This window comes from Sinohyriopsis cumingii, chromosome 18, assembly GCF_028554795.1.
Source record: "Sinohyriopsis cumingii isolate HCF-2022 chromosome 18, ASM2855479v2, whole genome shotgun sequence".
NCBI lineage: Eukaryota > Metazoa > Mollusca > Bivalvia > Unionida > Unionidae > Sinohyriopsis > Sinohyriopsis cumingii.
The window spans coordinates 37,097,833-37,110,807 of NC_142978.1; the positions used below are offsets into that span (position 1 = coordinate 37,097,833).

General features: G+C 36.6%; 1 protein-coding gene across 4 annotated transcripts in view; it reads right to left on the reverse strand.

The window, feature by feature from the left end:
- Nucleotides 1–12,975, reverse strand: part of LOC149776411 (uncharacterized) — a 115,154-nt gene that overhangs the window by 19,198 nt on the left and 82,981 nt on the right. For all 4 annotated transcript variants that reach the window (XM_089940817.1, XM_089940820.1, XM_089940818.1 and 1 more), the window contains exons 3-6: nucleotides 5,456–5,676; nucleotides 3,428–3,575; nucleotides 2,659–2,795; nucleotides 1,700–1,835 (exon numbers count right to left, since the gene is read on the reverse strand). In XM_089940817.1, coding sequence (XP_089796943.1) covers nucleotides 1,700–1,835; nucleotides 2,659–2,795; nucleotides 3,428–3,575; nucleotides 5,456–5,676 — 642 coding nt within the window. The remainder of the gene's footprint in view (nucleotides 1–1,699; nucleotides 1,836–2,658; nucleotides 2,796–3,427; nucleotides 3,576–5,455; nucleotides 5,677–12,975) is intronic.

The following is a 12,975-nucleotide window of genomic DNA, read 5'->3' on the forward strand; positions in this document are numbered from 1 at the left end:
AGGTATAACAATGTAGAGGCAGTAACCACAGAGGTCTAACAATATAGAGGCAGTAACCACAGAGATCTAGCAATGCAGAGGCAGTAACCACAGAGGTCTAACAATGTAGAGGCAGTAAACACAGAGGTCTAGCAATGTAGAGGCAGTAACCACAGAGGTCTAACAATGTATAGGCAGTAGCCACATAGGTCTAACAATGTAGAGGGATTAACCACAGAGGTCAAACAACGTCGTGGTAGAATTACATTTTGACTGATAAGAAATGCATGGTGAATGAAAGGAGGAATAAATGAACTCAGTCTGCAAATACATCCTCATGTTCCTTGTAATTTATAAATATTATAACTATCTGTAGATGTGGCGTACATTGCATGTGTATTATAAGATATTGTAATCACAATTGCCATCATGTACGATGTTATATTTTCACATCTCTCTCTCTCTTTCTCTCTCTCTCTCTCTCTCTCTCTCTCTCTCTCTCTCTCTCTCTCTCTCACACACACACACACAATCGCGCGCGTGCCCCATCACGCATCAAGGCACGTACAAACGCGTGGGATCACGCATACACACATACAGATATATACATATAGATCATGTATGTTACTAAGAGTATGAAAACGTGTACGATGTACATCCTAACCATTATCATTAGTGTACTGTGACGGTAAGACCACAGAGGTCTAACAATGTACTGAAAGACGCAAGTGAATTCAGTAAGTTTCGAAGCAAACTTCAAAGCCTCAGGGATTTAAATTTTCGGAGGGGGGAAAGGGGGCAAATCCAATCATTTAATTGAGGTATTATGAGGTTTCGCACCACTTGCAGGAAATTCTTACCTCAGAAATTTAAAAGTTTGGCCACCTAGAACAACTAATTACCGCCAACGCAGAAACTTAAGAGTTTAGGTTGAACAAAAACGAATGGTAACACAATTTTACGAATACTATTACTTAACGCCTACTACAAGTAAAACATATGTCTCTATGACTTTAGTAATTCGTCGGTCGTTTTTCATTCTTATGTGTCCGCTAATTTGGACAGCATAGGGATACTACTATACGCAATTGTGTAAACGATCGCCATATAGTAGAGACGCTTTACTTAGCGGCTATGGTACTGTCTGCCCTCTGAGTACCTGGATATAGCCAACATGGCGCAGCCCGGTTATCTTTAAGTGCTGACCTACCCGTTGATTATTTGCTTTGCCGCAAATATAAAACTCGGTTTAGAAAAGCTTTGAATTTAATGTTGATTTGTATAGAGATAACGAGTTTAAAGACCGTTTATGTCGTGCTTATGTGCAACGAATGCAAAGAGTGTATTTCCTTATTTGTGTGCTATAGATGCTACTATAACAAAAAATTCCGTACCTTTAGTCATATTTATTTATTTATTTATTTATTTATTATTTACTGACTTACTTGTTTAAAGGATCTGCTGTCGCTTCGTGATTAGAGTGCCAACCTCGCACTCACAAGAGGGTCGGTTCACATCCTGACCAGACTAACCGGCCGCCGTATTATGTTTCTGCACGATGTAAGAATTCGTGTGTTGAAGAACCATTAACAAAAACATAAACAAATCAAATTTATCTTACATCCTGACATGAGATAATACGTTCACATGTACCCCTCACCCACAACTCCCACCCATTCGTCCGGATTCCAGATGACGCTATCGATAATTTAGCTATTACCTGGTATTGCCATGGACATCCTGACAGCGACCCGGATCGGCATGTTTGGCGTCGTTTTCGGATGGCAAAATTCTGCATTCATCATGTTCAAGTTGGTTACAACTATACACAGTTCCTTCCCCTTCTGCTGGTACAACTGGTAGAAAGAAACTTTTTTAGAAAAAAAACTAGGTCACAGATGCTTCTCAATTGCATATTGACATCTCCATAAGAGGACACTACTTATAAATAACTATCCTTAATTCAACTTTCCTATTTAATTTCTATACACAGGATAAATATGTATGGCCTTTAGTGTGTCTCACTTATAAGTACCTTTCACTCAATATAGTTGTTCTAGGGTTTAACGCCATTTTTCAGCACAAGATAGGCTGTACATGGCGGCCAGTATACCTGGTGGAGGAAGAACCCTGGAAAACCCAAAGAACCACCGACCCACGAGAAGCTACTGGCAGGCTTTCCCACGTACCCACGCTAGCCGAGCCTTGGACTCGAACCCACGCAGACAGAGGTGAGATGGCACTGATCATGAACGGTGAGCGCTTTGGACCACTCGGGGCTACTTCATTGAATATAAAGTTATACGAATTTTATCGAAACCTTGACTTCAGAAGTACTAGTGAAACACACGTACAGAATAACGAATTGACTTGTTTCATGCAAATGATGTGTACTCAGGATAACTAAAATGAAAAGAGAACTTTCTCAACGTTTAGTGTGTGTGTGTGTGTGTGTGTGTGTGTGTGTGTGTGTGTGTGTTTGAAAAATGTCCTAGAAAAGCCCGGATCTTGGGAAAGACGACCCCCAAAAATGCCTAAAAGATCCCGTTGTCGAAATCCGATGCATTTGAAACCATTTATCTTACAAAAGAGTTGGCTTAAACCACACAAGAGAAGGTCTACATAACTACATTATGAATTTTATATATAATACAGTGTGAAAAATAACGTAGGGTGTACCTCGTAAAATGTAAAATCTGGATTTCCAGTCTTTCTGGCAAGATATTCTCCAAACCACTTAAATATTCGTCTTCCAGGGTTCCAGCCAAATCCAGATAGTAAATTTGGAAGCAGACTGAGGTATCCACAAGAATGATCTGTCAATAATGGTGATAACAGCAAATCAGAAGAAGCAAGCACAGACAGAAATAATTTACTCAAGGAAGCGAGAGAAGGAAAAATGCAAAAATAGAAAAAAGAAATTAAAAGTATGCACAATGAACTGCCATTTTTTTAAAGGAGCAATTAAGCTCAAGCAATGGAAGAAAAGTGCTACCCTTGAAATAATGCGTAAATGTACGCAAACAAATCCTGGCTTATTAATTGTTATTTTATGCTATACCCTATCCACACACAAAAAACAGAAAGTAGCCAAACATCATGTAAGATATTTTTGCTATATAATTTTGGAATTATTCATGAGATATTTTTAAGAAACGCTCTTATTTAGATATGACCTTCGGCAGTAACCTTGACCCGAATAGTACGTGACGTACGAGTTGAACACATCCTCAATAGCGTTTTCTTTATATATAAAAAATATTTTAAAAAATTTTTAAATTAAAAAACGTGAACAGAAAATGATGTACATTACGAAATTGCTTCACAGTCCGTAGCATACGCTTGAGGTCTTACTACAAGTAAATTATATAATTTAAGAGCAAAGTGACCGATCCTACTACACCTTGAATGTGCACAAATGATTTAAAACGCGTAATTCATTTCTTACCTAAGAAAATTTTTGATAAATCCTGACTGAGGAATTCTCTGATTTCGTCCGCGTTGTATCCCACTGCAAGCAAAGCAGCTGTCATTGCGCCTGCGCTGGCTCCCGCGTATCTTTTTATTTGTGGCATTACACCAAGTTGCTCAAGAACCTGCATTGGATAAAATGAGGATTTAGATTATTACACCATTAGGTTACATTCTCAGTGTACATTGTTATGACACTGCCTGTCCATTCGTCCATCTTTATGTCTGTTATCTTCAGTTTCCGCACCACAGCCTTAGGTTCACACAACATCGCTTTACTAAGCCTTGTTGATGGAGTTCACATGGTGAAAAAAATTGATTTTGGAGTCCAAAGGTCAAACGTTAAGGTCACTAACTAAAAGAAGAAAAACAAATTTGCAAAATACCTTTACTTCTAAATCAAAGACCTAAATTTAACCTTGTGGATTGCGTGAAGTTAGAATATGGAAGGAGACTTAATTTTCATTGGTCAAAGTCAGTGGTTTCTGCACAAAACCTCAACTGTCGACCATCACTGAAGCCTGGGTATACATTGGTGGAAAACTTATTTATTTGGGGTAAAACGTTCAAAGATCAAGGTCAATGTATCTGAAAGAGGAAAAAGGCTTTTACATAATAATTTTAGTCCTAACCCTTGCGCCATTATCGAGTTTTGTGGAGGGTTTTACTCTTAAGGCAAACAAAAGATGCCTATTGCATTATGGTCAAAACCTCCAAGGTCAAGGTCATTCTGACTCATAAAACAAGGGTTTCACAAAAACTTTTTTTTTTTAAATTACAAGTGTAAGTTCCTTAACCAAACTCTGAAGATGACTTGCACTTGGAATAAAAAGGAACGTACATATTATGGGACATAAATGTCAACGTTAAGACCGCGACAAGAAGGTAAAGGTTAATGCGCAGGAAGCTTTGTTCAAGACTACATACCCTGATCAAATGTAAAGGTCATTAGCATTGTTTGGTCTTTCATGTCCAGAGTCACATATGCCCCACTAGAGCCTACCATAGGATTAGTATTATCTTCCGGACTATATAATGGAGAAAAGTTGTCCATACGACAGTAATGTGCAATAGCTGGAAGACAAGGAAATTAAAAAGGTTGCATTTGGAGATTTCTGTAACAACTGGGCAGTAACGATGAAAGCTACAAATGCAGTTTGACGCTGATAACTGAAATATCAATCACTCGACTACTGAACAATAAATGCATGACTAGCCTAGATCAGAAGTAGAGATTTCGAAGGCAGGTTACTGAAAACTCCAGGGAAAACACAAAAGAAAGACCCACAGCACCTCGAGTTTTCACATTTTTACTGAACTTTGATATATGGTTCTTTGCATCTGTGCTCGTCTGTACTTCGCTACGGTTGGGTACATAACTAAGTACGTGTAACTAACTAGGTAAGGTAAAGAAAGAGAGGAAGAAAAATATTTGTGTCATTTGGTGACAGACATTTTTCTTTGGTGTTAGTTTTAGTGTCTTTGTTTTAGTTCCTTCCAGACATTGCAGAGATTACAAAGTCAGCAATGATGACTGTAGGTAACCATTGTAGTAAGCTAGACTAGAATCATGTGAATGTTTGCAATGGGGGTGGGGTGGGGTGACTTAAAGAAAGAAAGGGAACAATGCCAGGGGCGACATCCAATAAAGAATAATAATCCTTTTAAGATTGTGTGTATTCTTGCATAGAAAACTGATAGGAAAAAGACAGCTACCAGAAAAGATTGTATTACACCTGACACCTATTTTGTGAGAGACAATAAATTGGGTTTTGCGGGTGAGATAGGGGTTAGATGGAGGCGGGGGAGGGCTATGAAGAAAGGGGATGAGTGACGAGTTAAAGAAAGTAATATGATACGAGCACTATTTCTAAGTTAGATATGTAAAGTATAAAGTGTGAAAATGGGGTTTTCTTATATAAATGTACCGACAAATTTGTTTACATACTGGGATATGGAATTTCTACGTAGTGAGTTTTTTCTTCATTTTTGAAACATTACAAACCTTAATTGCTCCGCAGTAGGCCAATCCTTTATTCCCGCCCCCCTCGAAGATAAGATTTTCGAACGGAAACTGGTACTTTTCTATGTCAACTTTTGTAGACGCGTCGTCAATTTGGTCATCATCTCCATAGCTAAGGACTCTGTTCTTCCATGCGACACGTCTGGCATCTGAGTCTTCATTGTGGTAGGATAGAGGGACTATGTCGTGGTTAGGGTCAAAGTCTAAAACACCAATTATATCAATTTATTAGTTGCACATTTTTTCGACGATTCGACTCGATGATAAAAGCAATATAATCATTTGTTAAATTGATATTATTTGCAATTCCTTAGTTCTACAAAATAGTATGAAAAGCACAGTTGAAAATTAACCTTTGCATTAAAAAAAACTTGATTTCACCTTCATTTTTCTTTTGTTTCCTCTTCAGCTCTAATTAGCAATAGTTTATAGGTGATACATTTTCAACTACTGTATATCACACACGATTTTTTAGAGAACAAATATATGATTAACATATAGGTGAACACTGAAAATGCCACAGATCTCCATTTTAAAAATCGTTATTCGTAAGTATATGTCAATATTTCATGCCTTAGATGCGGAAAATAACAATCCTAAGATATACCCTCAAACCATGGCATACTATATTTATTGCTGCGTCTTTATCATACGAATATTCTGCAATAGAGTAATATTAAATGAAGTACTAAATCATTTAATAAGGGTTGGATGACGAGAAACAAACTAATCATGCTAAAATATGACAATACATATAAAACATGTTGCGTTGTAATAATTACGTTATGGTTGACGGATCAAAATCTTGGAATGATGTAGAAGGAAGGGTGGAAGAAGATTAAATATCCAGAAGGAATGTGGACATGGTCGGTGGGGAGTATATAAAAGAGAAAATGTAATGATAGGTTCAAAAAACGATTTTAAGAAGAAAACATATCTGCCCTGATAAGCATGATGTCATGAGAATCATATATATTCACAATGGAAACATTAGAAAATCCAATCCTTGAAGTACAAGCGCAAATCAAACTATTACTTGTTAACAAATGTCACATAGTGGAAAGTGCTCACATCTGCACAAGAAAATCACAAGCAGAAGAAAAACAGTTATTTGTTCTTGTACCCGAATGTGTGTATGTCATGTTTCTACTTTGAATTTTCTTATGCAAAGACATACTTAGATTGCATTATTGAACGACTGATTGGTCATTAACGGCATATCAGCACAAGAAAAGCTATTTAATGCTCACGCAATGTGAGTAATGTGCCTTGCCCAAGAATATAAAATAGCAGCAAACTCAGACTGTTGTAGGCAGGATTCGATCCGACACGCTAATGATTGGGAGTTCAGCATACTCACCAATGAGCAAATGCTATTTAAAAATGTCTTTCTCACTTGGTGCGTAGTACCTCACCTGCTACAGCAGACATGATGCTCTATGATAAAACGCTGTTGTTGTTGTTGTTGTTGTTGTGGAGTTTAACGCTATTTTTCAGCCCAAGATAGGCTATACATGGCGGCCAGTATTAATGGTGTTGGAAGAACCAGGGAAAACCCCGGAAAGAACCACCGACCCACGAGAAGCTACTGGCAAGCTTTCCCACATACCCACATTGGCTGAATCCGATACTCGAACCCAGGCAGACAGAGGTGAGATGGCAGTGATCCGTAACGGTGAGCGCTTTAGACCACTCGGCCACTCCGGGCCCCCATGTTAAAACGTACATGTACTCATGCATTTTTGATGAAAATATTAAATTTTGAATGGAAAGTATGCAATGATTCAAAGTTCTGGCTAACAATGAGTAATTGGTGTTTTCTACATTCATTCCATATATTTACCACAATTGAAAACCGAAATGTATATATTTGGGAAAGGTATAGGCAAAATAACTAGTTTTATGAATTAATTTAATTAAAATTAGTAAAGTCGATGTTGATTATAGTAAAACCTCAGATGAAAATATAATTTGATAATGAGTAACTAATAATCTCCAAGTATATAATTGGAGAAACATGTCAAATATAAAACAAAACCTGGTCTATAAATGAATGATATACAGTTAAAATTATCCACCACCATAGTTCTCCATATGTGAGGTGCAATAAATAAAATGAAATATACATACCTTTCACTTTGAAGAAAAAAGCCTATACAAAGACTTAAATCACATTCCAGTGATTAATTAAGAAAAGAATAACCAATAATGTGTTAGTTGGTTTTAATGGCACTTTTAACATATTGTTGGATATATAAATGTCGAGGAAATGGGAGCCACGTGCCTTTTTTTCCAGGGACATAAGAGGCAGCCAAACCGGGCTGACCTTGGGGTGGCGGAATTGAACCAGCGACACTTGGATGGCCTGTCCGACGTTCTACCAACTAAGCCACAACCAATACTGAATCAAGATGCAATTTTTCTCCCCTGCAATCCATTTAAAGACCTTACATGATCTGGGATAATCTAGAATGGACGTGATAAAAGCAATGTATGCCACGGTAAATGGAGGAGGGAGGGCCAAAATACTCTCTTATAAGTTGGGTCATGCTACAAATGACGTTGACTCTGATCCACCATCGCACATAGGAACTGTCTTTTCTTTTCCATTGATTATTCCGCGCAGGCGCAGTTTGCAGTTGGCCCTGATGTAAATGCTAGTACATGCGGTATTCCAATTTATTGACTCAGTAGTTTATTAATTCAAGTCTTTCTTTCAATTCATGTATATTGTGCCTTTCTTCGTATCTTGAGGATTGTATTCTCTATTTTTTGGTTTTGACAGAAAATTGTAAAAACCTAGGATATAAAACACAAAGCAACAGTTCAGTATTTGATTCTTTCAAACTTAAGTTAATGTGATCATTTTAGTTTAAATTGTAGTTTAGGATATTTCATTTGACATTAAAAGTTTATCATTTATCCTTATAAATACGTATGTGTGAAGGTGATAATTAAAACGCATGATTCATTAATCATGTGAAAGTTAATTGAGAAAATCCACTAAAAATTTGTAATTTAGACCGCTGTGTCAAGCAGGAACGATTTGATTTCTGTTTTATTTGGATTTTATTGTGCATTTGATAAGATGTGGTACATTTCGTTGCCGGGTGACCGCTCCGGTGGCCTAGTGGTTAGAGCGTCCGCCTCGGATGCGGGAGGTCGTGGGTTCGATCCCCGGCCGAGTCATACCAAAGACTTACAAAAATGGTACTAATAGCTGCCTCGCTTGGCGCTCAGCATTAAGAGGTTAGTGTTAGGACTGGTCGGCCCGGTGTCAGAATAACGTGACTGGGTGGGGCATCATGCTACATGTCTGCGGCATGATGCCCCAGTGCTAGACATCACTATAAACTGCCACATTGCAGACATCGTAGCGATATGACTGAAAAATTGTTAAAGCTACGTTAAAAATCAAAATCACATCACATCACATCACATCACATCACATCGTTGCCGGGTGTTTACATTTCACCTGCGAAAGAAATCCGCATTTGACCAGAACTTCGAAATAAATTTAGGCACAAAAATCTGCCATGATGGTGATCTTCAACATACATTTGCCGATTACAGCCATAGCTATACATATTTGTCATTTGACTAATTTATTATTTCAGTCAAATATTTTCGCAGCAGATTCAAGTGTTTACTGCGAACAGAAAATTAGAAGAAAAAGTAATTTCCACTTATAATTCTCAAACGGCAATGAAAATCAAGGCCGTTTAAAACATAAATCACCATGCTAAATGCATCAGTAATTATATATTTTTGCCGAGGTACCAGATCTCAGGGGGTGAAGGTAGTAATACAAAGACCGAATATTTCCGACTATGTTTGCAGAGATAAAGATGGTCTGAAAACTGGAAACGATAGATTTTATTTTGGTATCGAAAAATCACTAATACAGAAGTTGAAGTCTTTGAGTATGCATTCTGTCAGTCATTACCCAAGACTGAAACAACAGGAGTCCCTCAAAATGATTGACAATTTTTCTGGTCGAAAAGAATTTCCAGGAATTCAAGATGAAACAATATCTTCATTTTAAATGCTGGTTGTTGAAAGTATATTTTAGTCCTCTCCTGGTCTATGATCAAAAGAGCTAAGGAAAAATGTGTCTCCCCTGCAATTGTGTCGTTGTTCACGACTTTGACCTTGGATCATATAACAGACCATTCAAGCATGAGTCTCCCTTTCGCTTATAACTACAAAGTCGAACGAAAATATGTTAGAGACAATTGAACATATCTATTCCCCTATGATGCAGACAACCGGTGATTTATATCTGTGGGTGTACTGAACGTATTTTTTTTAAAACATATCCGTCCGTCTACTTTCAACATGTATGTAGGTGTGTAAATGTAAATTTCAGGGTAAATGAGAGTAAACAGTTACTAAATAAAAAAATGTTTTGATACACGGTATACATCCGGCGCATTGTTAAGTCTCAGATTGTGTTCTTATTGTTGTTGTTGTTGTTGTTGTGGATTTATCGCTGTTTTTCAGTACACGAGCAGCTAAACAATCCTGCCTGCATGCTTGGTGGAGGAACAATCCCAAAGAACTCCAGGAAAAACCACCTACTCAAGGGAAGCTTCAATTAATAAGACCCTTGGTATTTATAACAATGAAAACGACGTTTACATTGCTTTGTCATTGCTTTTCACAAAACTACGTGAAATCGGTTATAAAATCAGGGAACTTAGGAAATTTAAATACGACGCATTAAAAGAAGAAGAAAAAAACACCATAAGAAATAGTTCTGACACTTGCATTCTGATAGCACTTTACAAACGCTATAGTAATATATTGGACTTGTTAGTGAAACATAAATTACCAAATGTCTGGTAGCTTACTTGTACACGTGACAATTGAAAATTCTGTAATTCTATAAGTAATGCATTCATAGTAAAAAGTTTGAAAACACGTAGGAAATTTAAAATTGTACAATATATTTCATGTAATAAAAATTGTATCATTGTCTGAACAGCATAAATCCGTGTGAAGTGCGAGTCCAGTACACTAGCAATTGGGCTTCCACACCTCACACGAGTTGGATGGACATAATCTTATCTATCATTCTTTGTTTCCATTTTATCTTCAACACAAATGTGCACAGTAACGGTCTTAGCAAATGGGGGTGGGCGACGGATTTGGCTCATTTCGGCGGGACCCCCGGATTTACGTGCGGAGCCCACTGTGAGCACGTCATTTTGGAAATAAACTTTAAAATAAGTTTTATATGATATTGAAACGCGGGGCGCATGTGAGCTCGGGGCCCAATTGGGCAAAATCGGTCCAACCGGCCTAAGGCCGGCCTTGAAAATGCAAACAGTTGCATTCATCCACTCGCAAATGTAGCTCTATCAGGAAACAACTTCTTTACATAAAGCATTTAAAATAAAAATGTACGTGTTCAAACAAAACAGAGTATCAACATTTATATACATAGTATTGCAAACGTATATTGTACTGTACTTTGTGCTATATTTGTATGTGCAATTGTATCAAGCTTGAATACGGAAGTTTGATAAAAGTGGTACCCTGTTACCGGTAGATTTTCAAACGTGGTATACATTACAATAGAAAACCATCCTTAAAAGCTATATAAAATCGAGTAAAATGTGCTTTTGAAAAATGAAGATTTCGACTCAAGACTGATTAGCATACAATGTTACAAGCATAACTCTACGCAGTTCCCCATAGCTAAAACAGCGAACACGTTTAAGAAAAGCCAGAAAAGAAAATAGCCAACAAAACAAAATTAAAACAAAGAACAAAAGCCATGCAGATTAGAAAAAGTATATTAAAAATGTGACACTTTACCGAAAATACCTACAATAAGAAACAAGAAAACACATATAAAGGTTACATTAAAATGGCTAGAAATTTTAGCTAAAAAGTAAATATTTCAGATAATTTCTGCAAATTATTATATGCAAATATATCATTCAAACTCATTTTAATTAGTGATTACAGAACACATGCAATATAAAACAAATCAGAAAGATGCATATATCTGACAAAAATTGGATTTAAACTAGAATCAATCATTAGTGCTAGCCAAGGTTTCGATATGATAATCCTAGCTACACCTTGGCGGATCGAGCAGATATTTCTGTGCTTCGGGTCTGTGAATTTCATTGGATTAGACGGCAAGCCACCGCATTCGATCAAAATTAAGTTGTTCAAATTTGAAAACTGTTCCTACATTATCAAGACAAGGGGAAGTTACAGTTTGAATGGACTGATAAATAAGCAATTTTCCACTGCTGGTCTGTGTTTGCATAAATACCTTTCACTCAAATAGACCTGTAATGGCTTCCCTCTGGTATATAATCATACTTTCCATGTTAAACTTTCAAAGTATCCTTTTTAGGTCAATTACCTCCACAATTTTCGGCCGATGTACAACGCACCTCTAGTACACGCTATTGGTTAATTGGCATTATATACTAAGGGAAGAAACTTATGAAATGCAATATATATTTCTAAAAAAATAGAATGAAATCTCTTGTAATGTGAAAGGGAGTTGTGTTGTATTTCAGAGAATAAATTCAGGGGTAAATGGGCACAGTATATACTCATATATAAGACGAGTGCAACTGAAAACTGCACAGACCCAGATGTGCTATCGTATAATGCGTATGCAGATTTGGGTCTATGCAGTTTGTTAGGAGTAATCAGTAGAACAATTAGTATAAACCAAAATCTTCCGGCGCGTTATGCGACGTCAGATCATGGTCTCTAAGTTTTTGTTGGTTTTTTTTTGTTTCCCCAGTTGAACTAGTCTTCAAAACGATTATATAAGGCAATAGTTATGCGGAGATAAACGCCGATTCCGTATGGACCTTAGGAAATCAACAGATTTTATGTTACTAGCTTAAAGCTCCATGTAAGATAGAAATTTAAGTTTCTACTCTGTGTCACAGTAATATAAATGTTTATTATTGTAAATGTTATAACGATTTTTTAAAAAGCAATTCAGAAAATAAGTTAGAAAATAAAATATCACTTGAATTTTCATAAACAGAGAAAAACTGCATTTAGTTTTGAAAACATTTCCTATATCCCAACATTTGTGTTTGTAAATATTGATTATATCTGAGTCGACATTCATAAGAGTCAAATAAATGTACACTTGTAAGTAAATGATGAACACTACAGAGCGTCATTTAAACCAGAACATTCATGTAACTATTAGTTTTAATTTTATTGTAATTCTAATATAGAATCAACAGTTAATAACTAATTTCGTTTAAGATGACTGTGTTTGAATTTTTGGGGTGGGGGATTCAATAAACCTTCATAAGCATGAATAGAGAGCACACATAATTTAATGAAAGTGCGATCTGTCGGGAAAGATATTTCTAACTGCTTTTGTTCAAGTCAACTTCAAATTAAATAGTTGCTGAAATGTCATACAAATAAATCTCCACTGATATGGTAATATCATACAACATTCTGCGACAAAATTAACAAAATTAAATATTAGGAACCCACTT